General features: G+C 44.6%; 1 protein-coding gene across 1 annotated transcript; it reads left to right on the forward strand.

The window, feature by feature from the left end:
* The first annotated feature begins 2,175 nt into the window (after nt 1–2,175).
* LOC100194498 (insulin-like growth factor binding protein 4) lies at nt 2,176–14,751 on the forward strand. The gene is made up of 4 exons (NM_001139586.1): nt 2,176–2,536; nt 11,890–12,053; nt 12,628–12,753; nt 14,609–14,751. Exons 1-4 carry the CDS (start codon nt 2,176–2,178, stop codon nt 14,744–14,746), a joined length of 789 nt encoding a protein of 262 aa, NP_001133058.1. The 3' UTR covers nt 14,747–14,751.
* Nucleotides 14,752–25,737: the final 10,986 nt, after the last annotated feature.

Genomic DNA, 25,737 nt, shown 5'->3' on the forward strand with positions numbered 1-25,737 from the left:
CCAGTCTGAAGAATGAAAAAAAAGAGGGAAGGAAAGCACACAAAGCCATTACAATACATGCTGGGTTACCATGGTAAAACACAAGCAGAGGAACATAAAAGAGAATTGGCGTCGTTCCAGCCCTCTGTAAGCCTTGGAACCAAATAGTTGTGAATGAGAAAGATCCTGGACACACACATATACACACATGTACACAAAAGACACAGACACTAACCCGCACGTACACAAAAGACACAGACACTAACACACATGTTGGCGGCCTACTAATTTACATTCTCTCATTTACAAACACGCATCCACAATCAAAACACTCCCAGCTAGTGGTGTAATTCAAAGTTAGCTGGCGAAGCCCTCTGTGGGAGAGTGGAGGCTTTTTCTAAGACCTGTGGGAGCAGGGCTACCACGTGGAGGGCACTGTCCATTTGCCTTTTATAGCTGACCCGCACAGCTAGTTGGAGAGAGAGAGAGACAGAGAGAGAGAGATAGAGTGAGTTTATTTCACTTTTGTTTATTATCTTTTTCACTTGCTTTGGCAATGTGAACATATGTTTCCCATGCCAAAAAAGCCCCTTGAAATGAATTGAATGGAGAGTGAGTAAGTAAAGGGCAGATGCAGAGGGAGGAAAAGAGGGATGCTGGCGCCTAATGGACTCGTCTTCTCACACAACACACACACTGGCCACACTAACCACGGCCATGTGCAGGAAAGGGACGTGAGGTTGCCCAAGCTTTGTTATTTCTAACAATGCTTTGTCGTTAGCTGGAGGTGTTTGTGTGTGTGTGTCTGTGAAAGAGAGTTTAAGATGGCATGGAAGTGGTTTTCTTTATCTCCTTTGTGTGTATATGAATGCCTTTTACAGCGAGTGAGAATAATAGCTTTCCAGATACGTTTTTCTCTCTGTGTGTGTTTGTGTGTCAGAGTGCAAGTTCATGTTCAGGCTAGTGTGTATTTAGACAGAGAACGAGAGAGGGGGGATGAGAAAGAGAGAGAGGGGAGAGTAGGGGTTAGTGGTTCAAGGCAAGCTATTGTAATGATGCGAGTTAGCAATGTTTTGTGTTCACAGTCATTGTGTTAGGGTGAAGGTGCTGCCAGCTCTTGAGTCTGAATGTGAGAGAGGAGAAGGCTTTAGTTACATATTTTGTCGGTGTGATTCTGTGTTATAAGGGGACAAAAAGTGAGATACTCATTCTGTGAATATTCAACACAGGGAAAGAGAGAGTGAGAGTGGGTACAGAGAGAGTGAACGTGTGTGTGTATGTGTGTGGAGGGTGGTTCAGCTCAGTCTTTCTTCCCTGCAATTCTGTGCGAGCATTCAAGATTGAGAGAGAAAAAGTGAGGGAGAGAGTATGTGTGTGTGTCTGTGTGAGAACATGAGTGAGAGACAGCAAGAGAAAAAGAGAGAGTGAGGGAGAGAGAGTGAGGGAGAGAGAACGTGAGCGCTTAGCCTGGCATTTCTTCCCTGTGCCTTTCAGCTCCTCTCCCCTTGAAGAAGGAGGCGTGTCCATTGGCCAGCAGTATAAATTCCAAGAGGAACCACTCGTGTAGAGCCATTCTCAGGAGCAACCCATTGCACTGCACCCCATATGGAAGAGGAAATTGCTACTCGACTTGAAAAACCTGATGCCCCTTCCCTTCACCTGGACATTGGCAAACCACAGACTTTTCTCTTTGCACTATAAGAGGCTTCATGGGCTCTGTGTGAATTCTACTTGAAGGGAGAAAGACTCACCTAAATTGACCAGTGGACATTTGTTCTACTTCCCAACGTATGAAAAACCACTTTGTGCGACTCAAAGACTTAAAGACTTTCGTTGCATGGGAGAGCAAGGACTAGATATTTAACATTCTTTGATCTACCTGCATTCTTTCTCCAACCTCCCAAACATCCTAGGGCTAGGAAATCAAGCCTAAAAAAAGGCGAGGTTAAACAGCGGGGACATTGTGTTCCAACTCCTGCCAAAACCCCTGCCACCCGAAACACCAACCAGCGGGCAACATCAAAGACCAAAGCCGACAAACGCCTCCCTCCCATTCCTTACCCTCCAAAACTAAAGCAGAGACCAAACAGTTGTGGGTGAGAGAGCAGAGAAACAGAAGGAATACTAACAAACAAACTGCGGGAAGTGCAAGAGAAATCGAGGGCAAAGATTTGAGATCACGCCTTCGGGACTGCCATGGTGCGAGGTGGCGGTGCGGCTATAGCGCCGCCCTGCTGGGGCCTGTGGGCGGTGGGCGCCCTTTCTCTGGCGACCCTGTGTCTGACGGAGGAGGCCATCCGCTGCCCCGTGTGCTCCGAGGAGCGGCTGGCCAGCTGCCAGCTGCCTGATGGCAGCTGCGAAGAGACGGTGAGGGAGGCGGGCTGTGGCTGCTGCCCCACCTGTGCCCTGGCCAAGGGGGTGCACTGCGGCGTCTACTCGCCGCGCTGCGGCACAGGGCTCCGCTGCTACCCGCCACGGAACGTGGAGAGGCCCCTCCACTCGCTCATGCATGGACAGGGAGTGTGCACCGACGAGAGGGATGTGGAAGAGAACTCAGGTGAGACAATAGGGAAGGTGTGGTTGTGGGACACCGGTATCTTTAGCGCTTGTCCACTGATGGAGCTGTATGTGCAGGTAGTATCAATGGTGGTCACCCTCTGTTAAAAATGGGTGATGCATTGTGTTATCCCACCTTCTTTTCTTCAGTTGTGGTCCAACTCTCCATATTGTATTTTAGGCTACTGTACGCAACACTCTTAGTGGCGCACTGGCATGCCTACCCAGAATTAGGACGTGTGCATGAGAACACCGCCACCTCAATAGCCTCAGTCGTTTTACAGGTTAGTACTGTATATAATATGATGTAGCTGTAAAATCAAGCCTGGCGGACTGGTTGGTATCGCTCTCACACTCTCTCTTCCTCTCTCTCTCATGTTGGATCGTAGCCGGTCCAGTTGGACCATACGCAGTTAAGAGGGCCAGGGTGCCGGGGCTGGGCCAGAGTGTTCTCTCCCTGCTCCCTGTTCTTACCTGAGCCGGGGAGGGTGTGGCAATGTGCTGCTTGTTTGCTCTAATCTCTACTAAGCCTCGGCCCAGAGCACACACACCAGCTCTTCACGCATGGCCTGACCTTGTGTGTATGGATGTATCAAATCAAATCAAATCAAATGTTATTTGTCACATGCGCTGAATACAACAGACCTTACAGTGAAATGCCCACTTACAAGCCCTAACCAGCAATGTAGTTTAACATTTTTTTTAAAATAACAATGAGAACGAATAATTAAAGAGCAGCAGTCAAATAATAATAGAGTTATTAAAGTGACTCTGCATAGGAAATAACAGGGAGTAGCAGTAGTGTAAAAGGGGGGGGGGGGGGGCAAAGCAAATAGTCTGGGTAGCCATTTGATTAGATGTTCAGGAGTCTTATAGCTTAGGGGTAGAAGCTGTTTAGAAGCCTCTTGGACCTAGACTTGGCGCTCCGGTACAGCTTGCCATGCGGTAGCAGAGATTACAGTCTATAACTAGGGTGGCTGGAGTCTTTGACAATTTTTAGGGCCTTCCTCTGACACCGCCTGGTATAGAGGTCCTGGATGGCAGAAAACTTGGCAACAGTGATGTACTGGGCCGAACGCACGACCCTCTGTGGTGCCTTGCGGTCGGAGGCCGAGCAGTTGCCATACCAGGCAGTGACGCAACCAGTCAGGATGCTCTCAATAGTGCAGCTGTGGAACCTTTTGAGGATCTGAGGACCCATGCCAAATATTTTCAGTCTCCCGAGGGGGAATAGGTTTTGTTGTGCCCTCTTCACGACTGTCTTGGTGTGCTTGGACCATGATAGTTTGTTGGTGATGTGGACGCCAAGGAACTAGAGGCTCTCAACCTGCTCCCCCACAGCCCCGTCGATGAGAATGGGGGTGTGATCCGTCCTCCTTTTCCTGTAGTCAACAATCATCTCCTTTGTCTTGATCACCTTGAGGGAGAGGTGTTGTCCTGGCACCACACGGCCAGGTCTCTGAACAACTCCCTATAGGCTTTATCGTCGTTGATCAGGTCTACCACTGTTGTGTCATCGGCAAACTTATTGATGGTATTGGAGTCGTGCCTGGCCGTGCAGTCATGAGTGAACAGGGAGTACAGGAGGGGACTGAGCACGCACCCCTGAGGGGCCCCCGTGTTGAGGATCAGCATGGCGGATGTGTTGTTACCTACCCTTACCACCTGGGGGCGACCCGTCAGGAAGTCCAGGATCCAGTTGCAGAGGGAGATGTTTAGTCCCAGGGTCCTCAGCTTATTGATGAGCTTTGAGGGCACTATGGTGTTGAACGCTGAGCTGTAGTCAATGAATAGCATTCTCACATAAGTGTTCCTTTTTATCCAGGTGGGAAAGGGCAGTGTGGAGTGCAATAGAGATTGCATAATCTGTGCATCTGTTAGGGCGGTATGCAAATTGAAGTGGGTCTATGGTTTCTGCGATAATGGTGTTGATGTGAGCCATGACCAGCCTTTCAAAGCACTTCATGGCTACAGACGTGAGTGCTACGGGTCGGTAGTCACTTAGGCATGTTACCTTAGTGTTCTTGGTCTGCTTGAAACAAGTTGGTATTACAGACTCAGACAGGGAGAGGTTGAAAATGTCAGTGAAGACACTTGCCAGTTGGTCAGCGCATGCTCCGAGTACACATCCTGGTAATCCGTCTGGCCCTGCGGCCTTGTTAATGTTGACTTGTTTAAAGGTCTTACTCACATCGGATGCGGCGAGCGTGATCAAATTTCCATGCTCTGTGTGTGGGTTTGTATATGTATGCATGTGTTTTTGCGTGTGTGTTCAGTGAATATGTGTGTGTGTGTGTGTGTGTGTGTGTGTGTGTGTGTGTGTGTGTGTGTGTGTGTGTGTGGGTGTACGTACACTATATATACAAAAGTATGTCATCCATTCAAATGAGTGGATTGGTCTATTTCAGCCACACCTATTGATGACAGGTGTATAAAATCGAGCACACAGCCATGCGATCTCCATAGACAAACATTGGCAGTAGATGACCTTACTGAAGAGCTCAGTGGCTTTCAACAGGGCACGTCATAAGATGCCACCTTTCCAACAAGTCAGCTCGTCACATTTCTGGCCTGCTAGAGCTGCCCATGTCAACTGTAAGTGCTGTTATTGTGAAGTGGAAATGTCTAGGAGCAACAACGGCTCAGCCTCGTTGTTGCACAAAGTGAGGTCCATAGAGAAATGGTTTGTCGAGATTGGTGAGGAAGAACTTGAATGGCCGGGACAGAGCCCTGACCTCAACCCCATCGAACACCTTTGGGATGAATTGGAATGCTGACTGCGAGCCAGACCTAATCGCCCAACATCGGTGCCCGACCTCACTAATGCTCTTGTGGCTGAATGGAAGCAAGTCCCTGCAGAAATGTTCCAACATCTAGTGGAAAGCCTTCCCAGAAGAGTGGAGGCTGTTATAGCAGCAAAGGGGGGCCCAACTCCATATTAATGCCCATGATTTTGGAATGAGATGTCCAATGAGCAGGTGTCCACATGCTCTTGGTCATGTAGTGTCTGTGTGAGTGTGAACTGAATATAAATGTGTGAGAATACATTATAAGTGTATTTGTATATATTTGTGAGTGTATGCATGAGTGTACTGATGTAGCTGCAGTATATGTTGGCATATGCACCATATGTGTGAATGTATGTCCATCTCTGTGTGTATCCTGTTATCGATCTCAGCATGTTAATACGTGGTCATGCGCGTGTGTGTTGTATTGCAGGGAACTGTGTGTGTGTGTTGTATTGCAGGGATACGTGTGTGTGTGTGTGTGTGTGTGTGTGTGTGTGTGTGTGTGTGTGTGTGTGTGTGTGTGTGTGTGTGTGTGTTTAACAAGAGGAGGTAATAAAAGCTGCCTGTCTGCCTGTATGAAATTACTCTGTAATGGAGTGCGGCCAGTCTCAGGCTATTAGAGCTCTCTGCAATCAGTAATTCATTCTCACTCTCTTCATGGCCCCCATTCCTCCTCCTCCTCACTGGCACTGCAGATTTCTGACTGACTGACTCCTCTTTTACTGGAGTTGTCCTGTTCACTTCCCTCTGCAGACATCTTGATACAACCCCTGTCTTTATCCGCTCACGGTAGTCACATTCTTCTTCCTACTGCAGCAGCAGAGGTCTGGTTCCACTTTAACATCTAATACTGTATGGCTTATCTGCTATTCCTGTTCCATCGTATTCTTCAGATGGCAGCAGATGAAACTGTTCCTGCTTTTTTTATTCTTCCTCTCTTCCCTTCCAAAGCAGGGGGAACTCGTAGGCAGTTTTTCACGGTGGCGATTTGTATTATGCCAAAGAAGTTTGGTAGCGATCGTAAAAAACGCACCGCATATGAAGCAATTCACTAATTTGTTCCAGATTTCATCCACACTGATTGTTCCAACATCGCTTCTTTCACCAGCACCACTGCCGTGACCTCCAAAGGTTATTGGTAATGGCAGTGAACCATCTACCAGTTCCAAGCAGCACAGCAAGGCAAGACTTTGGACAGACTTGAACAGCCCTCAACTTCCAAGCTGCGTCTGACATGGCACACTATTCTCAGGGCTCTGGTCAAAAGTAGTGCTCTGCTTTAGGGAGAATAGGTTGCCATTTTGGATGCACTTCCAGAGACTCAAGTCTCCAATCGTCTCCAGCACTGCTGCACCAGTTTCCCCCTGGGCCTGGGTGAGTTGCTGCTCCTCTCCCCCTGCCTCGGAGCGCATCGCCCACCGTCCAGCTCTGCTAGGATGAGCTCATCGGCACGCCTGCTGCCAGAGCAGAAATGAGAGCCTTCTGCTCTGTGCGAGGCCAGCCTAGGTTAGGCCAGCACATAGCGTGACTAAACGGAATCAGAGAGAGGGGGAAAGCTGTTTAGTGCATGATAAAAGGTTGACTGTCTTGGTTTTGGCTTCGTACCGTCCTCTGCATTGCTTAATCTGGCTGAATGTTTTTCCCTAAACATTGTTTACTGACTGACTTCGCCGTCAACGCCATTGTGTTGTCCATTTGAGGCGAGCAGCGCTGAAGTAGAAGTGGGCTAAAGGGTGAAGGTTCAGCGGTTTGGGAGTTCTCGTAAACTCTCTCGACAAGCTAGGGAGTGTCAGCGATTGATGAAATGCTAAACGGTGTCGAAATGTTTGGATGTTTTGTTTTCAGTGTTCTGTAATCCTACTATCCCAGTGTTGAGCTTCGGTTGACCCCCCCCCCGAGTCCTGTCATAAAGCAAAATACCCCCCAATGTAGCCCTACTCAATAAGTCTTACATCAACACTTCAGTGCAGCGCCTCTGAAACCCCATGCGCCAGAGAGACAGGAAGAAATGGGAAAGAGAGAGAGAGAGAGAGAGAGAGGAAGAGAGAGGGAGTATAAGAAAAACCCAAGCCACAAGTATAGTTCCTTTGTGGCACATTTGCCGGGTTTATCCATTATTAAACCGAGGGGTACATCTCCTTGAGACGCTTCCCGCACTGCCCCAGACCTAGCAACAGTGAACATGTCTGATAAAAATAGAAGAGGGTTTTTAAAAAATGGAACGGATTCCCAAAGACGAGGACACCATAGGGGGAAGTGTATGACTGATCCTGAATTGACAGCACATGTACAGATGAAATGCTACCATAAAGCAGCAGTCCCAGAGACTGAGATGCTACCTCATATCCCAATGAAACGGTCAGTACTCAGAATATAACATTTTCATACGTTTTGTAAATAAACTTTTCCCAAAGCTAGCCTACCATTTCCATGGACTGACGCACAGACCATTCAAATCTGAGGAATACATGTCCAGATGCTATCTACTGTACGCCTTCTGTTGCATTCCTTCAAGTTCAAAGCTGCAGTATTCGTAAACTCAATTTCCATAGCAACTGTAAGTACTGGAGTACATTCTGCATCTTATCATGTCCTGCAAATCTCATGCAGTTCCTTAATAACGGATTCTTAGAAACTCTCTCTCAATCCTAATTCTTAGAAATCTTTATGAGGGCTTGGAATCCATTCAGACATTCCGACTGGGTCTCCTTTGGTGTCATTTTCAAATGCTTCACGAACCTTTTAAACTTGGAAATGTATAGTATTTACAAGCAGATACAGATGTCAATGGAAATGTCATTACTGACATAAGGTGTTGCGAATGCCATTCCTGCTGGTGGTAAGCTTGCAGGAGCTACATGTGTCTGATGTACAGTATGTATCTGCATTTAGGCAGGCCTATCGGTGGCACTTCTAGTTAACCATCTGTTCTTGTCAACCATCCACAACTCCTGTTCTTCTTATGATGTGAGGAAAAAACACTTGTCTGTGTGCTCACTGGAATTATGAAACTGAAACAATAATTTCTCTGTGGCCACTGAGGATATGTTGGGGAATAGGACAAACCAATTGCAGATGTCCCTGATGGCGTGTTTTGGTCCTTATTATTTGCTTACTTTGGGTATTTATCCCATTCGTACAGCTGGGCTTTCTGCAGCAGAACGCAGTAAATGTGATTAGCTAATTGATCCCTCCATGGAACCGTGGATTTAGGACCCCTCCTGGTGTCGGAGCTGTGGAGACAGAGATGCACAAACAAACCAACTGACTCTGAGTAACAACACAGAGCGATGATGAGCGCTCGCTAGCTGGTCGTAAAATTCAAATACGCCTAATCCTCGGAGCACAGTGAAATCAAAGTCCCTCGTAAACTGTGTGAGTTCATGTGTGAACGTATTAAACAGCAACCGCTCCCATCATGCTTTGTTTGGAAACATTCCATGCAAACACTTATATTACAAACATCTGGCAGGGGATTCAGCCAATGGTGCATTGTTTGAACAGTCGTTCATTAATTTTGAGTTAAGCCTGTTGTTATGTATTTATGCACAGTTTGCACACTAAACATTTAATTTATACATTCAATGACTCACTTATCTAATGATCCAGAGACTCAAATATACTGCAATCAAAATGTGCTTAATCACTACGAACAATGTTACTATTGGCACGAGTAGTGTGTTGCTGTAATGTTTTGTGTTGTTGTATTTTGGTGCATGATCCTGTTTTGTGGGATATTCTTACTGTACATGAGCAAAAACCACCCAAACCAACCAGTAATTATGGTTCAGTTCTTATTTCATGGATAATTCATTTTGTCCACTTTTGTGCGGTACCTACCTCTATTTATGGCTGCTATATGCTTTGAGCAGAGAAGTCAAATGAAAGTTGAAGAAAAAAAAGGGAAGGGTCGTTTTGAGCACATCCCTTTTTATTGTAATAATGTCCACATGTATTATTTTACAGTATAGAAATATGCCACACAAAGCACTATGGACCAATAAGCTTAAAATACCCCCAAAAAGTAGAGGGTAACACTTTAGTTAAACACATTGTACACATTCTTGCTAATGCCAGCTTACATAAAGAGCAATGACTTGACATAAGATATGCAGTGGGCGACAAATTGTGTCAAACGTGCACTATTTACATTTAAGCGTGCCAAACGCCCACTGTCTCCTCACCCAGATTTCCACTGATGCAATGACAGCTGACGATAAGCATCTCGCTAGCTGACATACTATAATGCTATATAGCGTAACGACGTCCAGCCTACGGAGCCAGACATGTCCCCCGGGACAGTGTTGAGACTAGTTCACACGCTCCATCCAGACTCCCAGTGACAGCTGCAACTGGAACATTGGAGTTCCATGCCACCCTCTGAACCTCTGTGGGCTGGGAGTGGGAACACACCACCAACATTCCCTGGCAAACACCTCACTGGAGGAAGGTGAAGTCAGAGCAAATGACTGAAAAATGGTTTGGATCTGGGTCGGTTGCAGACTAGTTTGCATTAATTCAATGATATGACGGAAGATGACGATGGTTTGAGGGATCCAGCAGCTCTTGAACACACGTTAACTTTACATGAACCCCCCTTGTTGACATGTTCATGACCTTTGGTTTTTAAACGCTGTCAAAACAGAGGGAAATGATAGAACCTTTATCAGAACAGTCGTAAAATCGAGTCTTTCTTTATCTTGGCTATGCACCTGTGGCTGGGGTTGGATGCGAGTGCATACTGCACACTGTCCATACTTGTGTTCCTCATCATAGCTCTTGACAAAGGACTCTAGCTGAAATGGTTAGCCCTGGCTTCCCCCCCCCCCGTTTGTTTAACATTATCAATTTTTATTAAAAGAAGATTATACTTGGATTTTTTCCTGGAGTGTGTCCCGTCCTTTCTATTATTCATCATAGCAGCCTGACTTGTGCCTTAGCCTGCCTGTGTTTGAAACTGAGATGTTGACACAATCCTCCTGAAACCACACAATGAAGCAGCAGCTTCCTCCCCGGAGAACAGCGGTGGCAGCAAACAGGACATGGCACCCCTGACCCACTTTTAAATAACTTTGGGCTTGTATGAAATGGCACTCCAAAAGAGCATGGATTCGGCAAACCGCTAAATAGCAAAAGAGGGAAAGAAGAATTTATAGGGAGACGGGAAAACAGCTGCAGTCGTGCTGGGTCTGGCGGAAAGTGCTGATGAGTAAAGCCAACAGAAACATACAAACCCCCGGTCGACAGAACACAGCCTGTCAATCAACTTCAGAGCAACTCCCTCACCTCAACCTCATGTAGAGAGGTACGGTATAGAAATGTAAACCTCTCGTCTCATTACTGAAATATGACTAGAATAGCTAATGGCAAAACCCTTTACCCCAAGTCTGAAACAGCCAAAGGTCACCTTACCTCATGAGTAGGCTAGTCTATCCATTGTTCAATAACAAAAATAACTTCACAACAAAACCTGTTGATAGCTAATTGCTATTTAATCCTAATTACAGAGTGAATTCCCTTCGAAAACGTGGAAAGGTCAGAGAGGGCAATGCAGAAGATCTGACTATGAGAGATAGTAGGTTCCCCGAAGCAACTGGTATTACGCCACATTGACGTGAGACGCCATCGTTCCAGTGATCTGACAGACAAAGCTCAAGGAAGCACAAAAGCCCAGGCTCTGGGTGCTATGGTTGCAGTGCCAACCCATGAAATGCCACAGGTCACAAGCAGAACAGCAAAGAACAGTTGGTGGGGGGGAAAAATGTGTTTGAGTTACCAACCAACCCTGCAAAGCCCACAGGTGAACAGTCAAGCCAGAACAAAACAGCTGTAAAGCTCTCCACACTCCATACGTTTGCCCACCGGCACCTTGCGACACTGCTAAATACCCTCTTCCAATCTCCATCTGGCACAGTGAGGGTTTCTTTTGCTGTAGGGGAGATGGAGGGGGGGGGGCAGTTCCTGAGGAAACAGCTGGCTGCCTGCAGGGCCAAAGAACTGGAGAATTATTGCAAGGTAAATGTGGCGCAGGCCACAATGGGTAGGCAGACTGTACCCCTGATGAGTGGGAACACCACTGTTTGTCCTTGATGCTAAGCCTGGTTCTTAGCCTACAATTCCCCATGGTGTTTTCATCAAATCAAATCAATTGTTATTGGACACATACACATATTTATGGAAAGATATCTCTCTGTTGGTATGACAACATTTGCGTTGGGTCAGATCAGTGATATACTGTAAATTAGGTACATTAAATTATACATTTTCATGCAATCGACAAATTGCGAAAAGCCTCTGAGAGGCGGTGTAATTGACAGAGAAGCTTGTCAAAAATGGCATGGTCTATTGTTTCAACTCTTGTGGTGTGACACGTATGAGTTGCGACCTTGTATGGGTTGGGATTGCGAGACTTTCATGTGTTGTGTAGGTTGTAGCTCCAGAGGTTTCCCTTGTAAAAAAAAAAGGTCTCTTGACATTGATGGGACTTACTGGATAAATAAAGGTTTAAATAAAATGTCGGTGACTTGTAGTGTTGTGACTCAACGTTAACTGTTGTGTCCCACAGCGATGGACAGGCAGGATGAGATCATCCCTGAGCACCCCAATAACAGCAACATCCGCTGCAGTCCCCAGGACAAGCGCTGCATCCAGAAGACCCTGGCCCGCCACCCCGCCAAATCCACCAATCAGAGAAGCAACAACGCCAGGGAGGACCCAAAGGCTGCCCTGGTGAGAGCACCAACCACCGTTCACCTCCGTATAGGAAAAGATTACACATAAAGGTTACGTATAGGAAAACATTACATACTCACATTTAAAGTATTTGAGCAGGTGCTGGATATAAAAAATAATGTCACCCCATAACTTTCAACTAGAGTCTCGTTGAGTCTTGTTACTAGACCGACACAGGTCTAACAGGTGTTTTCAATGACTATTTAACAGATCAAAATCCATGAGTTTAGCAGTTGGGTTACAAACGGCATGTAACCTATTCGTTATTTTCAGCCCTCATCATTTAATGGTCATCTCATGAAACGTAACCCAGGTGTTCACTGAAATCAACAACAAAGGGTAGTATAAAACTCTTTGCCATTTCCAGATACCTACAGGGACGTATATAAGCATACATGGGCGTACATTTTCAAACATCTACATGGGCACACTAGCCTGGGTACCAGTCTGTTTAGCTGACATTCCACTCCTTGTTCTCCGTGTCATATGCCAAAGAGTAACATGACAGGAGTGGCAAGGAGTGGAATGATAGCTGAACAGATTTACGACTAATTCCACTGGTCGTCCTCAGGCTCCATGTCGTGCTGAGCTGCAGAGAGCGCTGGACCGACTGGTGTCCAACACTCGCACCCATGAGGATCTCTACAGCATCCCCATACCCAACTGTGACAAGAACGGAGACTTCCATGCCAAGCAGGTTTGTTGACTGACAAGTAGTCATTATCCCAATGGTATCTATATTATGCACTATTCAGGAAGTACTCCGACATACTCTGAAATGGCACCTTATTTATTCCCTATGTAGTGCACTATTTTTAACCAGAGCCCTATTGGCCACTACCAAAAAAGTAGACCACTATAAGGGATATCGTGCCAATTTGGATGCAGACATTTATCCAGGTAGTCTGTGGAGAAGGTCTTTAGCAAGGGAGATCCGATCGTCTATTATTCACTCGGTCTGGTATCAGACAGGCACATACGAACACACCACGCAAACAATCCCCTCTAACATTGCCACGGCTCTATTAGCCAAAACACAAAATGGCCCTGTAACAGCATTGTTTTATGTGAGCATTTTCTCCTACCAAGACTCCACATCTACAGACAAGCGGAGTGATTTATCAAAGAAAAATCGTGCTGAACCGTGTGCGTACAACACAACACAGTGGTTAACCTAAAAGGGTTGACAGTAATCGCTTCATTGCAGTGATAGATGTCATTAGCTTTTCGAAAAGCAATTATTTCTCGCTATGTCTGAAATGGGCGACTTTGTAGATAAGACTGGGAAGAATCTGAGAACATGGAGCTAGATAAGGCTTGTTGCTCTGTAGAGCTGAATACGCTACGAAGCAACAGGCGTAGCAGAGTCAGTCAGTGATAAAAGGCTTACCCTGCCAAGAGCATCATAGTCTGGGGTTAGGCTTGATTGTGTAACACATTTAAAGTCTGCTCTTTATAGTGTGTAAAAGGCATCTGTTTACTGTTTAACTATAATTGCATTGTGGTAGAACTTTACGGCACCCTTTGTGAGCATAACTAAGGTTATGAGAGGTCATCTGGCATCTTTTCATTGCACAGGAGGAATCTCAATAGGAAAGCTGAGCCAGGCTGATGGGGTGTTTCAAAACCACCCCAGGTTATGTACAGATACTTATCACTCAGTGGTTATGACTCATACAACTTTGAGATTGTATTCAATTGATCCATATTCACACTGGTGAGATTGAGGGGGCTTGAGAGAAAGTTCTTAACAAATGGAACAATGTCAAATATAACAGTGGTTTTGAATTTGAAGGTACCTCAGGTTTGAATTTTAAGGTACCTTAAAGATGGAATCCGCAGTAGGGTGGAAACATCGCCATTGACCGCCCTACCACCGTTGTTATTGTTTTTGTTTCCGAGCTGATGAGTCGTGCAGCATGGTATAAAAAAAAAAAAATGGGCATTACATATTGCGCTCTTCTATTGTGCGTGCAATGATGTCCGAGGATGACAAAAAGTGTTTGTTGTTTGCAGTAACTTCTTTGTTGTTGTAATATCACAAACGGACGTGGCGTTTCACCGTTAAGTAATCCAGCTTTAAGGGAACTAAGTGCTATTAAGAAACTGCAATAGCTTATGCCAGAGTTCCTGCGGTTTTCTGAGCCAAGTTTTCTGAACCAAAAATATATATTTCGTTGTTGGACATAAAATACTATAGAATCACCAGGAAATCAGCTCAAAGTTATTTAATTTAGGAAATCTGTTCCCAAGTATTCCCACGCATAAATAGAGAGGCATATGTGATCGTATCACAATGTAATCAAGGTTTGAAATGACTCTGTTTTTGTCAAATAGTATATCTGTTTGAGATTCTTGCGGCCAATTTGCAGTGTACAAATTATTTATAACTATGTTCCAGCCCCCGACCATCCGCTCAAGGAAAAATCGGTCCATTGCTGAATGTATTTGGGGACCTCTACCTTATGCCATTGATCTGTATCATATGCCTATCATGCAACAAATGCCATTTGGCTCGTGACTGATACCTGTCTTGTTTCTTGTGTCTACAGTGCCAGCCAGCACGTGACGGGCAGCGGGGAAAGTGCTGGTGTGTAGACCAGAAGACGGGCATGAGGCTGCCAGGGCCCCTGGAGCTGCGGGGGGAACTGGACTGCCACCAGCTAATGACTGCAACCATGAGAGAGTGAGGATGGGACCGGCGGGGCCCCTGGGGGGCCAGGGCTAGGGCTTAGGGCCAGCCAAATTCTACTGGTGCTGTTTAGTTACAACTATGGAAGGAAAGGACTTAACCCTAAAGCCTCGCTTCACGTGAGGCTAACGGTACTTGCTTGATATGAAAAAGATAAAAGGAAACCATAGAATTTTGCTATTTTACTATTGTTTGTTTTCGTGTGTGAGTGTATGTCTGTATGCATCTTTTTGAGCACATGTGTGTATTTTACGATTCTGTGAAGTTAGGCAGATGCTCTTGCTTTAAATAACAGGTGGCAAACAACAGGCCCCCGAATACAAGTGTTGTAATCATTCTTCTCAAAACAGGACAACATTGGTTTTGTGTAGTCTAGTTGAACTCTGATTTCCATCTCTTAGCATCTTTGAAACAAAAAAACATAAAAACTTTACACATGAGTTAAGTGTCCTAACATGACTCACCATCGACCATTCAGCAGCAGCTATAGAAAATAATGAATATTGGTAAGTGTGTGCGTGAGAGAGAATCACCAATTGATGATGAGCCGTAGCTTTTCGCAACATTTGGAGACATGAAGTGAAAAGAGAGATTACTTTTGAAAGAATAAACTGTACCTCTGAGAGAAACCCAGAATAGATGTGCTTTATCGCTCTCCCCCTTCTCTCCCTCCTCTCCACATCCCCCCTTCTCTTTGACTGGGAGCTCTCTCTCTCTGGCTTATTTCTCCAGGGGGACTGGCAGCATAGCTGGGCTCAGGACTCTGTACACTGCTGATAGGATAATCTTGTTTCTCCAGCTGGGGTTGAAGTACTAAGACGCCAGTGCTGCTGCTCTCATGTTTGTATGAATATGCTTCTATATACAGGATTTCTGTCTAACCAAGAGACTGCTTGTTGGTAGTATTGTGTAGTTTATAGTGGTGCTATACACTCATTGTGCCAAAAATGTTTTTTTTCCCCCTGTGCTTTTTGGGGGATTGTTTTTAGAAGGAGACAGAGATACAAACTCCCAGATGAGGGGGACGATCTTAGAATGGCCTAAATGTGTAACTGACCACAAATACTGTCTAGCTGTCACACAAATATCTCCAAGTTTTTATACTACATTGATGAAATAAAACATACAAGTAAATACACGGATATCAGTGGGAGCATTACTATAGTTAACCGCCTGACTGTTTCATGGACTAATGTAGTGACTTTGCATGATTGTAGCATGTGTGGCTAGTGACAACTTCTTACGGCTAGAAGAGAAGAGGACTTTATGACTGCATGATGAAAAAACACGCTCTAGACAGCCTCTGCAATTGCTAGCTAGCTGAAACGTTCGGAGAAACGTCAGATGTCTATATAATAACATTATAAACCTCACTGAGAGATAGCATCCTGGTCATACATGGACTCCCTCCAGTATAGGTGAACATCCTTGGCTTGTACTCTGGCAGAGCCAGTTATCAGGTTTGACATCATCGATGAAGCAGTATATGAGCCAAGGAATCATTGATTTGTATTATTATGTTGACAAACTTACTGGTGCATCATACTCTACCTACCTTGCCAATCATACCTTCCACATATACTACATGGACAAGACTGTTAACATCCCTACAGCGATTTGATTGTACTGTATTGCAAATGGGTGGAAAAGATCATGATTGGTTCCCTCGGGCTATGATCTATGATGTGATTGGTTGATTGACTGACTCAGGCTTAACCTGTGGACCACAGGGAGTATTGGAGAGAAGACGGCCCTTGAATACAGGACAGTCTGATCAGTGAGTTCAGTGAGGTTGGTCGTTTGTCATTTCTAGAAATGGATAGTGCACTTAATCCTCCCCTGAGAGAGTTGGGTTACTAATTGATTCCAGGGAGGATTCATCTCGCCTGGACATTCATTATTGGTGTTAATAGTACACTGGCACAGTTAGTTTCATGTAGAGTGAGGCGAGGGGACAGGGCCGAGGGGGTAAACCAGACGGACGTGGGCAGTAGTTGTCCTGCTTCCTCTTTCAAGAACTGAAAGAAGAGTGCAGGACAGGTTGTCCAAAAACGGACTCCTACAAATGATAGGCAGCTCTTTTTGTCAGCAGAGATGTGAGTAGATAGACTAGAGGGAGAGGGAATAGAGGCCGTGTGAGCGATAGAGAGCTGGAGAGTTCCAGCTACATTTGTATTGCACTGATTTGCTCTCACAAAGCCACATTGTGTCCGTAAGGCACACAGCTTTTACCATTCACTCTTTCTCTCACATACCCCTCTGGTTTGACAGAGGAGCCTAGAAGTCATTCAAGGCCTTTCCTCTGGCTGTTATCCAGAGCAGCAGAACACATACTGTAGCAAGTCCAACTAAGCCCAACATAGCAATGCCCTTCATCACGGTTGTGCTGCCTTTGCTGCCATGGGTAGTACATTCTGGGACAGAAACATCTCATTTCATTAGGCAACATTGAACATTCACACCTCCCAGCCTGGAGACAAAGTAGATAGAAAACCAGCTGTGCTACATTACCATTCAGAATCACAATATCAAAGACATTTGGGTCAATGTGTGACATGACCTGACCTGACATGAGCCGGGCCAAAGATAATTATTGTGGACTTAGCCAACTGTACTGTATCTGTAACTTGCTTCCTTGTAAAAAAAATAATAATAAAAAACTGCCAAAGTTATCCAAAGGGTCTATGGGGATATTGCATGGTAATACTGTTGTAGTTTACCTAGCGTTCCCTCAGTCAATGACTTATCTTCTGAACTAATTACTAACCTGTAGACATTTACTTAGCCTACATTTGACCAAAACTTTGACCGACAAACAAACATCCCCAGTGGGCTGGTTGAACCGTCGTCCAGTTTTTCCTGCTTCTGGGTCATTAACCTTGAAACTGAGCCTCTTGATGATCACTAATAGTTCATATTAGCTTTTTATCAATTGACAAGTCCCTAAAACCTATTTTTGGCTCTCTGAGGCTATTCAATGAAACAGGATGCTCTTACTTTCCGCCACATTCCACCATGACATCCACTATTCCCCTAGAATACCTAAGAGCAGTTCCACCTCAGCAGCCCCCAATGAAAAGCCCATATTCCAAAAGCTGGTCATATTTTCATTGTCATTGTAAAAACTTCTTGTTCTAAACCGTAATCACACATAACTTCAACAAAGCGACTGATGTCATTCCCAACTAGAAAGACATAGGAAATGGTATTATGGAAGGAGGATATACTGTAGCTGATAAGTTGATTGTATTCCAAACACAATGAAGTAACATGAACAATGAAAGGCATCTCCAAAGAAGTTACAAGGAAGAGTATTTTGAGGCATGAAACCCCAAACACTATAGGAGTGCTTTGTGTACATTAAATGTTGATATTCCCTTGTCATGTACGGAATGAAAAAAAACACCATACTTAAGTCTAAGGCCTTATCTTTACAAGTAGGCTGTCATCGTAAATAAGAATTTGTTCTTTACTGACTTGCCTGGTTATATAAAGGTAAAACAAAGTATTATGAGTCCTAGAACATTCCGTTTCTGTGCTACTGTAGATATTATCTCTAGGTAAAGTAGTGCTATGTTTCAAGTCAATGGTCCTGGTTTTCCTTTTGGATCCAAGACCTTCAGTGTTTAATTTACATTCAACTGTGTATACTTACACTATATTACTTGGTCTCTAACTTTTGCTCTACTGTATTTTGTATTTCTGAGGGATATTCCTGTTGGCCTTGGACTTTACCTGTTAATTCTACTGTAAAAAGATTCAAAGTAACTTTAGCATGTGTAGCCTAACTATATACTGGGTTTAAACATGGCGAGATCTTGTATGTGTGGTCCAGAACAGGGCCATGCTTTACAAACATTGAAGAAAACGCAGCAAGAATTTGTGCTTGTTACGGAATAATGATTTGGTTACCTTAGAGATTTTTACTCTATGAATGAATTGTATACATTGTATTAGATCCAATGAAATTATAAACGTGTAGCATCTGATCTCTCGCCTGATTCTTTCCCCCTCTAAACGGCTGCATGGCATGTAGTTAAACTGTTCATGTATGTTAGATCATGTACCAAAATATTCCACCACACGGTAGATACTGAGTTCAGGGAAAGTGTATACTGTGCTAAGTGTAGGCCATACTGATTGCGCAAGAACTGAGGGTGCACTTCTAAACGGGTTGTTTCAATCATTATATCTGGATCATCAAAGGCTAAGAAAAACATAATCTCATTACTATTTTCCAGGTCCACCACACAATCATAGCTACATTTCAACAGGTCAACCAACCGAGTCAGAAAGCGTGGAAGTTTCTGTCAACTGAACATCTTAAAAAATCTCAAGAATGTATTTTGCCGGATGTAACTTTTGAAGACTTGTTAACAGAAATATATTTTCTAACTCACCTTAAATATACACGTCGTTAACAGTATTACTCAAGGCATGTCCAACGAATACCTCAGGAATGATACATCATAATAATGTGACTGCCACCGCTTCTAAAAATACCTGCACGGTCCACCACCAGAGTAAACTTTCAAGGCTGCTTAGTTCCAGTCTATTGGTGAGCCCTACAGGCTTAAGAAGAACTGAGCCTGAATCAGAATGGGAATACCCCGGACCTTTCAGAAAAAAATCCTATGCCTAATCCAAAATGTGAAGTCAGGAGGGATTTAAGTGGAATCCTCTGCTTGATTTAAAATGGGATTGGCCTTTTCCAGCCTGCAGGCATCCAGAATCCCAGGTTCTGTGCCCAGGGGCGAAAATCTGATATCAACTTTGGAGGGGACAATTACATTAAATTTTCTCAAGAGCAATTCCTGAGGGGGACACCAAAAGTAGTGCTGTAACACATAGCCTACATTGTAATATGGTAAATGTATATTGAGGAACCAAAGAAATAAGGTGTTTGCCGTACTCCTAACTACCGGTACCCAAAACTACACAACTAATCACAACAGCAATACCATTGCCTTTAACAAATCTTAGTTCAGTCACCAGTTTAAGTTGAGAGTGGGGGTATCCATGGCATTTTCCAATTATGTTCCTATTTTACAAGTCAAAAAAATTGAGAACCTTTCATAATGTTGCCAAACAAAGACTCAACAAACTCCCTGTCTCTGCCAGTCTGTCCCTGCATATCTGTCCCCAACTCTGCTGTCTGTGTGCCATCTGTTGCCTGCTCTGCCTAATGACATCATTGTGAAACATTTCCATTAGAATTTCATTTCTTTCTTATAAACATTTTATCAACTAGTCTTTGAGATATTAGGCTACTAGGGTTCTTACTATGCGTTTTGGTGTATTGAAAAATACTCTGATGTCCGTCTTTTATTTTTCTGCCATTTTTCTACCTGGCTGGCTGGCTGGCTACACACACAGTGTGTAGGTTATTTACAGTAGGAGATGGGCTTCTATCATCTTCAATCATTCTATTTGGGCTTCGATCTAAAAGGTAGCTAGCAAATGTGAAACGGATTAAAATGACAAGAGTTGACAGCTGTATGAGTTCACCATTTACACAACATATGCTACAACCTTTTGTAATTTTAATAGTTTGTTTCATATTGGCTGGCTTCCAACAATAGCTGAATTTGCAAAGCTAGCGAGCACCAATTCAGTTTCAGTGTTGTTTGCTATAATCTTTGCTACCCGGGTTAAATAAAAGGTGAAATAAAATAAATAAATAAATAAAAGTTCCCTTGCGACAATTTAGCTTTTGCAACGAGACCATTAAATATATTTAAGACAATGGTAGAAGAGAGTGTAGTTCTGTTCAGTTTGGATTTCAGTTTATCGCTAACCTTATCACAGGGACTTTGAAGCACTAACTTACAGTAGATACGACCTCTCTGTTACCTAGCAAGCTAAGGAACTGGCAGTGGATCAAACCATTGTGAGGCAAAGGGTGGGGGGGTCGCAATCTTTTGAAACTTAAAAACGCGCTATTAAGTGTCTATAATCAGCACAATTGCTTTCATTGCGTATTATTAATATTATTTAAATTACATAGTTATGTTTCAGTGATATATTGGGGGGGACAAATCATATTTTTCCCAGGATGGGGGGGTCGTGTCCCCCCCGTCCCCCCCGGGATTTCCGCCCCTGGCTGTGCCAAGGAGGCCTCGGGTGTGTCAGTTAAGCCCTTACATCTGGCATTTAGTCTAGGGGTCATCCATCTCTGCACACCTCTGTCCAGTACATGAACAATAGGCTATATGAAATACTTATGGAATACAATGGACTACTGCATGACAGGTGCCACACATCAAGTAAGTGATGCAGTGATGGAGGTCAATGTACGCAAGCTAGCCTATCCATAGATATCAGACAGTGCTACCTTAATGGGCCTTTCTAAATAACTGTCGCAGAGCAAATAGTAAAGTGTTTTTTTGTATTCAAGGTATTTGAACTGTATTCAAGGTTGTGTTGGAAGACAATACAAATAGAGGGTCACACCATGATCAATAGCCTGCCAAATCAAACAACAAGTGGAATAGGGCAGAGCCATTAAAAAATAAGTCAAAAATGTCAATCCAGGTCAGAAGAGGCTTACTGTGTTATTATAAAGATGGCAACAAGCAAATAAATCATTACTGTTGACATTGTACAGATTGCAAAGAATGTGAGCAAGAATGCAAAGTATTTGAGTTCTAACAATCAGTGCTGATTTTAGCATGTAAATCTTGGTGGGGCAAAAACTAAAATTAACAGTGGTATGCATGCCATCAAAGCCACTACACAACACAACACTAAACAATACATTAATTGCACGATAACGGTGACAAACGATGCCCACAAACTGTTAAGTCCTACATACAGCTGTCCCAACATTTTATCACTGCTACACCTGGCTATCAGCGGAGCCTTTTCTGGCAGCGAAACAGTTCATTCAGCCTCATTTACTCCCTTTAAAAAAAACCTAGCTGATATGGCTGACTTGCTAAAACAAATGAGGTTTCTAATGACAATTAAGATGTACAAACTATGGCATAAGGGGACACCAAGCAGATAAGAGGCAATCCGTAATTTCAATTAAGACATTAATGAGTGAGCTAGGACGGACGTAGTCAATATAACTATTTGTTTAGCACTTTTGAAATGTTCAGCGACAGAATTCAGAAAATGGGCTGTTCTTACAGTGTTCTCCCTGTACACCAAGTCAGAACTGTAGGATAAATAAATGGGTCATGAAAGCAGACAATGAAAACTCTTACAAAATTCAATGATTATATTTCTCTAAAACAGCTTATAGGCTACATGTGCACCACCAAGTTAGAACAGTAGGCAAAATTAAGAGGGGTAAATAGACCAAATTATTGGGGTGAGGCACATGGGCTACTAACAGCTTACTACACAACATACACTTAGTATTACTTTTTTAGCTACAGTATACATATCTCCCTGGCATATTACAGAATTTATGCAGTAGCATACAATACATTTTTGGAGTCACCTTGTTGTGCTCACTTGAAGATGGCACGGCGGACCTTTGTGGTCAAGTTTTGTCATCAAAGTCTGGCATTCTCTGGATTTATGGTGCTTTCAAGACAACTGGGAACTCAGAAAAAAACAAAGTTGAATCATGATGACGTCATTGATCTTCAGGTCGTGACTAGAAAAAGGCCAGACTTACAATTCCGAGTTGGATGACCGTTCAAAACATATTTCCCAGTCATTTTTTCCAGAATTCCCAGTTGTCTTGAACTCACTGAAGTCAAGATATCATAGTTCTGAGTTAAAAGTTGTTTTGAGCGTGACACAAATCACGCTTCATTGACAGCATGGCCAATGTTGAATGTTTATCATTTTAAACTTGGAAAAGAGACCCTTAATCCCTGATTTTGGACTACACAGTATAACGTTTGTCATATGATGAAGGAGACCAAGGCGCAGCATGTGTATTGTTCCACATTTTATTTTAACTGTGAAGACATACAAATAAACTAATAAACAAAACAACAAACCGTGACGAAGAGGTGCAACATACACTAACTCAAAATAATCTCCCACAAAACCTAGTGGGAAAAACAACAACTTAAATATGATCCCCAATTAGAGACAACAATGACCAGCTGCCTCTAATTGGAGATCATCCCAAAAAAACATAGAAAAACAGAAACTAGAACCACACAACATAGAAAATTTAAACTAGAACAAAACCCCCTGTCACGCCCTGACCTACTCTACCATAGAAAATAAAAGCTTTCTATGGTCAGGACGTGACAGTACTCCCCAAAAGGTGCGGACTCCGAACGCAAAACCTGAAACAACAAAAAAAAACAGGGAGGGTTAGGGTGGGTGTCTAATATCGGTGGCGGCTCTGGTGCAGGACGAAGAACCTTCTCATCCCACAGATCCTCCTGCATCGGAGGCGGTTCTGGTGCAGGACGAAGAACCCTCTCATCCTGCTTATCCGCCAGCATAGGAGGCGGCTCCGGTTCGGGGCGTAGCCCCCGCTCCGCCAGCTGATCCCTCCGCTTTTGTGTCACCGGACCGCGGATCATCGCCAGAGGCTCCGGACTGCAGACCGCCGCCGGAGGCTCCGGACTGCGGGTCGTTGCCGGAGGCTCCGGACTGCGGGTCGTCGCCGGAGGCTCCGGACTGCGGGCCGTCTCAGGAGGCTCCGGACTGCGGGCCGTCTCAGGAGGCTCCGGACTGCGGGCCGTCTCAGGAGGTTCCGGACTGCGGGCCGTCTCAGGAGGCTCCGGACTGAGGGCCGTCTCAGGAGTTTCCGGGCTGCGGGCCGTCTCAGGAGTTTCCGGACTGCGGACCGTCTCAGGAGGTTCCGGGCCGTCTCAGGAGGTTCCGGACTGCGGGCCGTCTCAGGAGGTTCCGGACTGTAAAACGTTGCCGGAAGCTCTGGACTGGGAACTGTCGCCGGAAGCTCTGGACTGGGAACTGTCGCCGGAAGCTATGGACTGGGAAGGCGCACTGGAGGCCTTATGCGTGGGGCTGGCACAGGTGGCGCCAGACTGGTAACACACACCTCAGGGCGAGTGGGGAGAGCAGGAACAGGACACATCGGACTGGGCAGGCGCACTGGAGGCCTGATGCGTGGGGCTGGCACAGGTGGCGCCAGACTGGTAACACGCACCTCAGGGCAAGTGCGAGGAGAAGGCACAGGGCGTACCAGGCTGGATAGACTCACTGGAGGCCGGGTGAGTGGGGCAGGTACAGGATATACTGGGCCGTGGAGGTGCATTGGAGGTCTCGAGCGTAGAGCTGGCACAACCCGTCTGGCTGGATGCTTACTTTCGCCCAGCAAATGCGGGGCACTGGCACAGGACGCACTGGGCTGTGAATGCGCATTGGAGATACAGTGCACATCACCGCATAACACGGTGCCCGACTGGTCACATGCTCCCCACGCTAAGCACGGGGAGTTGGCTCAGGTCTGAACCCTGACTCTGCCAATCTCCCCGTGTGCCCCCACCAAACATTTTTTGGGGCTGCCTCTCGTGCTTGCCTTGATGGTATAATGCCTCGTAATATCGCCATTCTGCTCTCGCTGCTTCAATCTCCTCCTTTGGTTGGCGATACACCACGGGCCTTGTCCAGGGTCCTGCCCCATCCAGGATTTCCTCCCAGGTCCAGTCTTCCTGACCACGCTGCTTGGTCCGTTGGTGGTGGGAGATTCTGTCACGTTTGTCGTATGATGAAGGAGACCAAGGCGCAGCGTGTGTATCGTTCCACATTTTATTTTAACTGTGAAACTATGCAAGACATACAAATAAACTAATAAACAAAACAACAAACCTTGACGAAGAGGTGCAACATACACTAACTCAAAATAATCTCCCACAAAACCTAGTGGGAAAAACAACTACTTAAATAGGATCCCCAATTAGAGACAACGATGACCAGCTGCCTCTAATTGGAGATCATCCGCCCCAAAAAACAACATAGAAAAACAGAAACTAGAACCACACAACATAGAACATTTAAACTAGAACAAAACCCCCTGTCACGCCCTGACCTACTCTACCATAGAAAATAAAAGCTTTCTATGGTCAGGACGTGACACACAGCCACTCCACTGAATTGCAAGCTAGTGATTGCTTTGCAATGCTTGCAGTTAGCCACCGTTACTGATTCCTTCCAAAACACTCATCGTTGAATTTGCGATTTCCAACTTGTTGTGTAATGTTTATGTCCAATGGCCGATGAGCACCGATACGTTTTATCTACAGTACCGTTCAAAAGTTTGGGGTCACTTAGAAATGTCCTTGTTTTTGAAAGAAAAACCAATTTTTTGTCAATTTAAAATAACATCAAATTGATCAGAAATACAGTGTAGACATTGTTAATGTTGTAAATGACTATTGTAGCTGGAAACTGCTTATTTTTTATGGAATATCTACATAGGCGTACAGAGGCCCATTTTCAGCAACCATCACTCTTGTGTTCCAATGGCACATTGTGTTAGCTAATCCAAGTTTATAATTTTAAAAGGCTAATTGATCATTAGAAAACCCTTTTGCAATTATGTTAGCACAGCTGAAAACTGCTGTGCTGATTAAAGAAGCAATACAACTTTCTTTAGACTAGTTGAGTATCTGTAGCATCAGCATTTGTGGGTTCGATTACAGGCTCAGAATGGACAGAAACAAAGAACTTTCTTCTGAAACTCATCAGTCTATTCTTGTTCTGAGAAATGAAGGCTATTCCATGCGAGAAATTGTCTAGAAACTGAAGATTTCGTATAGCGCTGTATACTACTCCATTCACAGAACAGAGCAAACTGGCTCTAACCAGAATAGAAGGAGGAGTGGGAGGCCCCAGCGCACAACTAAGCAAGAGGACAAGTACATTAGAGTGTCTAGTTTGAGAAACAGACGCCTCACATGTCCTCAACTTGCAGCTTCATTAAATAGTACCCATAAAACACCAGTCTCAACGTGTAACGGCTGTCGGGAGAGAGAGTAGACCAAGGCGCAGCGGAGTTAGTGTTCATCATTGAATTTAATAACAGAAAGAACACTATACAAAACA

This window comes from Salmo salar, chromosome ssa02 (genome assembly GCF_905237065.1).
Source record: "Salmo salar chromosome ssa02, Ssal_v3.1, whole genome shotgun sequence".
Classification (NCBI taxonomy): Eukaryota; Metazoa; Chordata; class Actinopteri; order Salmoniformes; family Salmonidae; genus Salmo; species Salmo salar.

Coding starts and splice junctions, on each gene's coding strand:
- LOC100194498 (NM_001139586.1), top strand. CDS start 2,176: ATGGTGCGAGGTGGCGGTGCGGCTATAGCGCCGCCCTGCTGGGGCCTG. Junction 2,537..11,889: donor GGATGTGGAAGAGAACTCAG/GTGAGACAATAG, acceptor TGTGTCCCACAG/CGATGGACAGGCAGGATGAG. Junction 12,054..12,627: donor AGGACCCAAAGGCTGCCCTG/GTGAGAGCACCA, acceptor GGTCGTCCTCAG/GCTCCATGTCGTGCTGAGCT.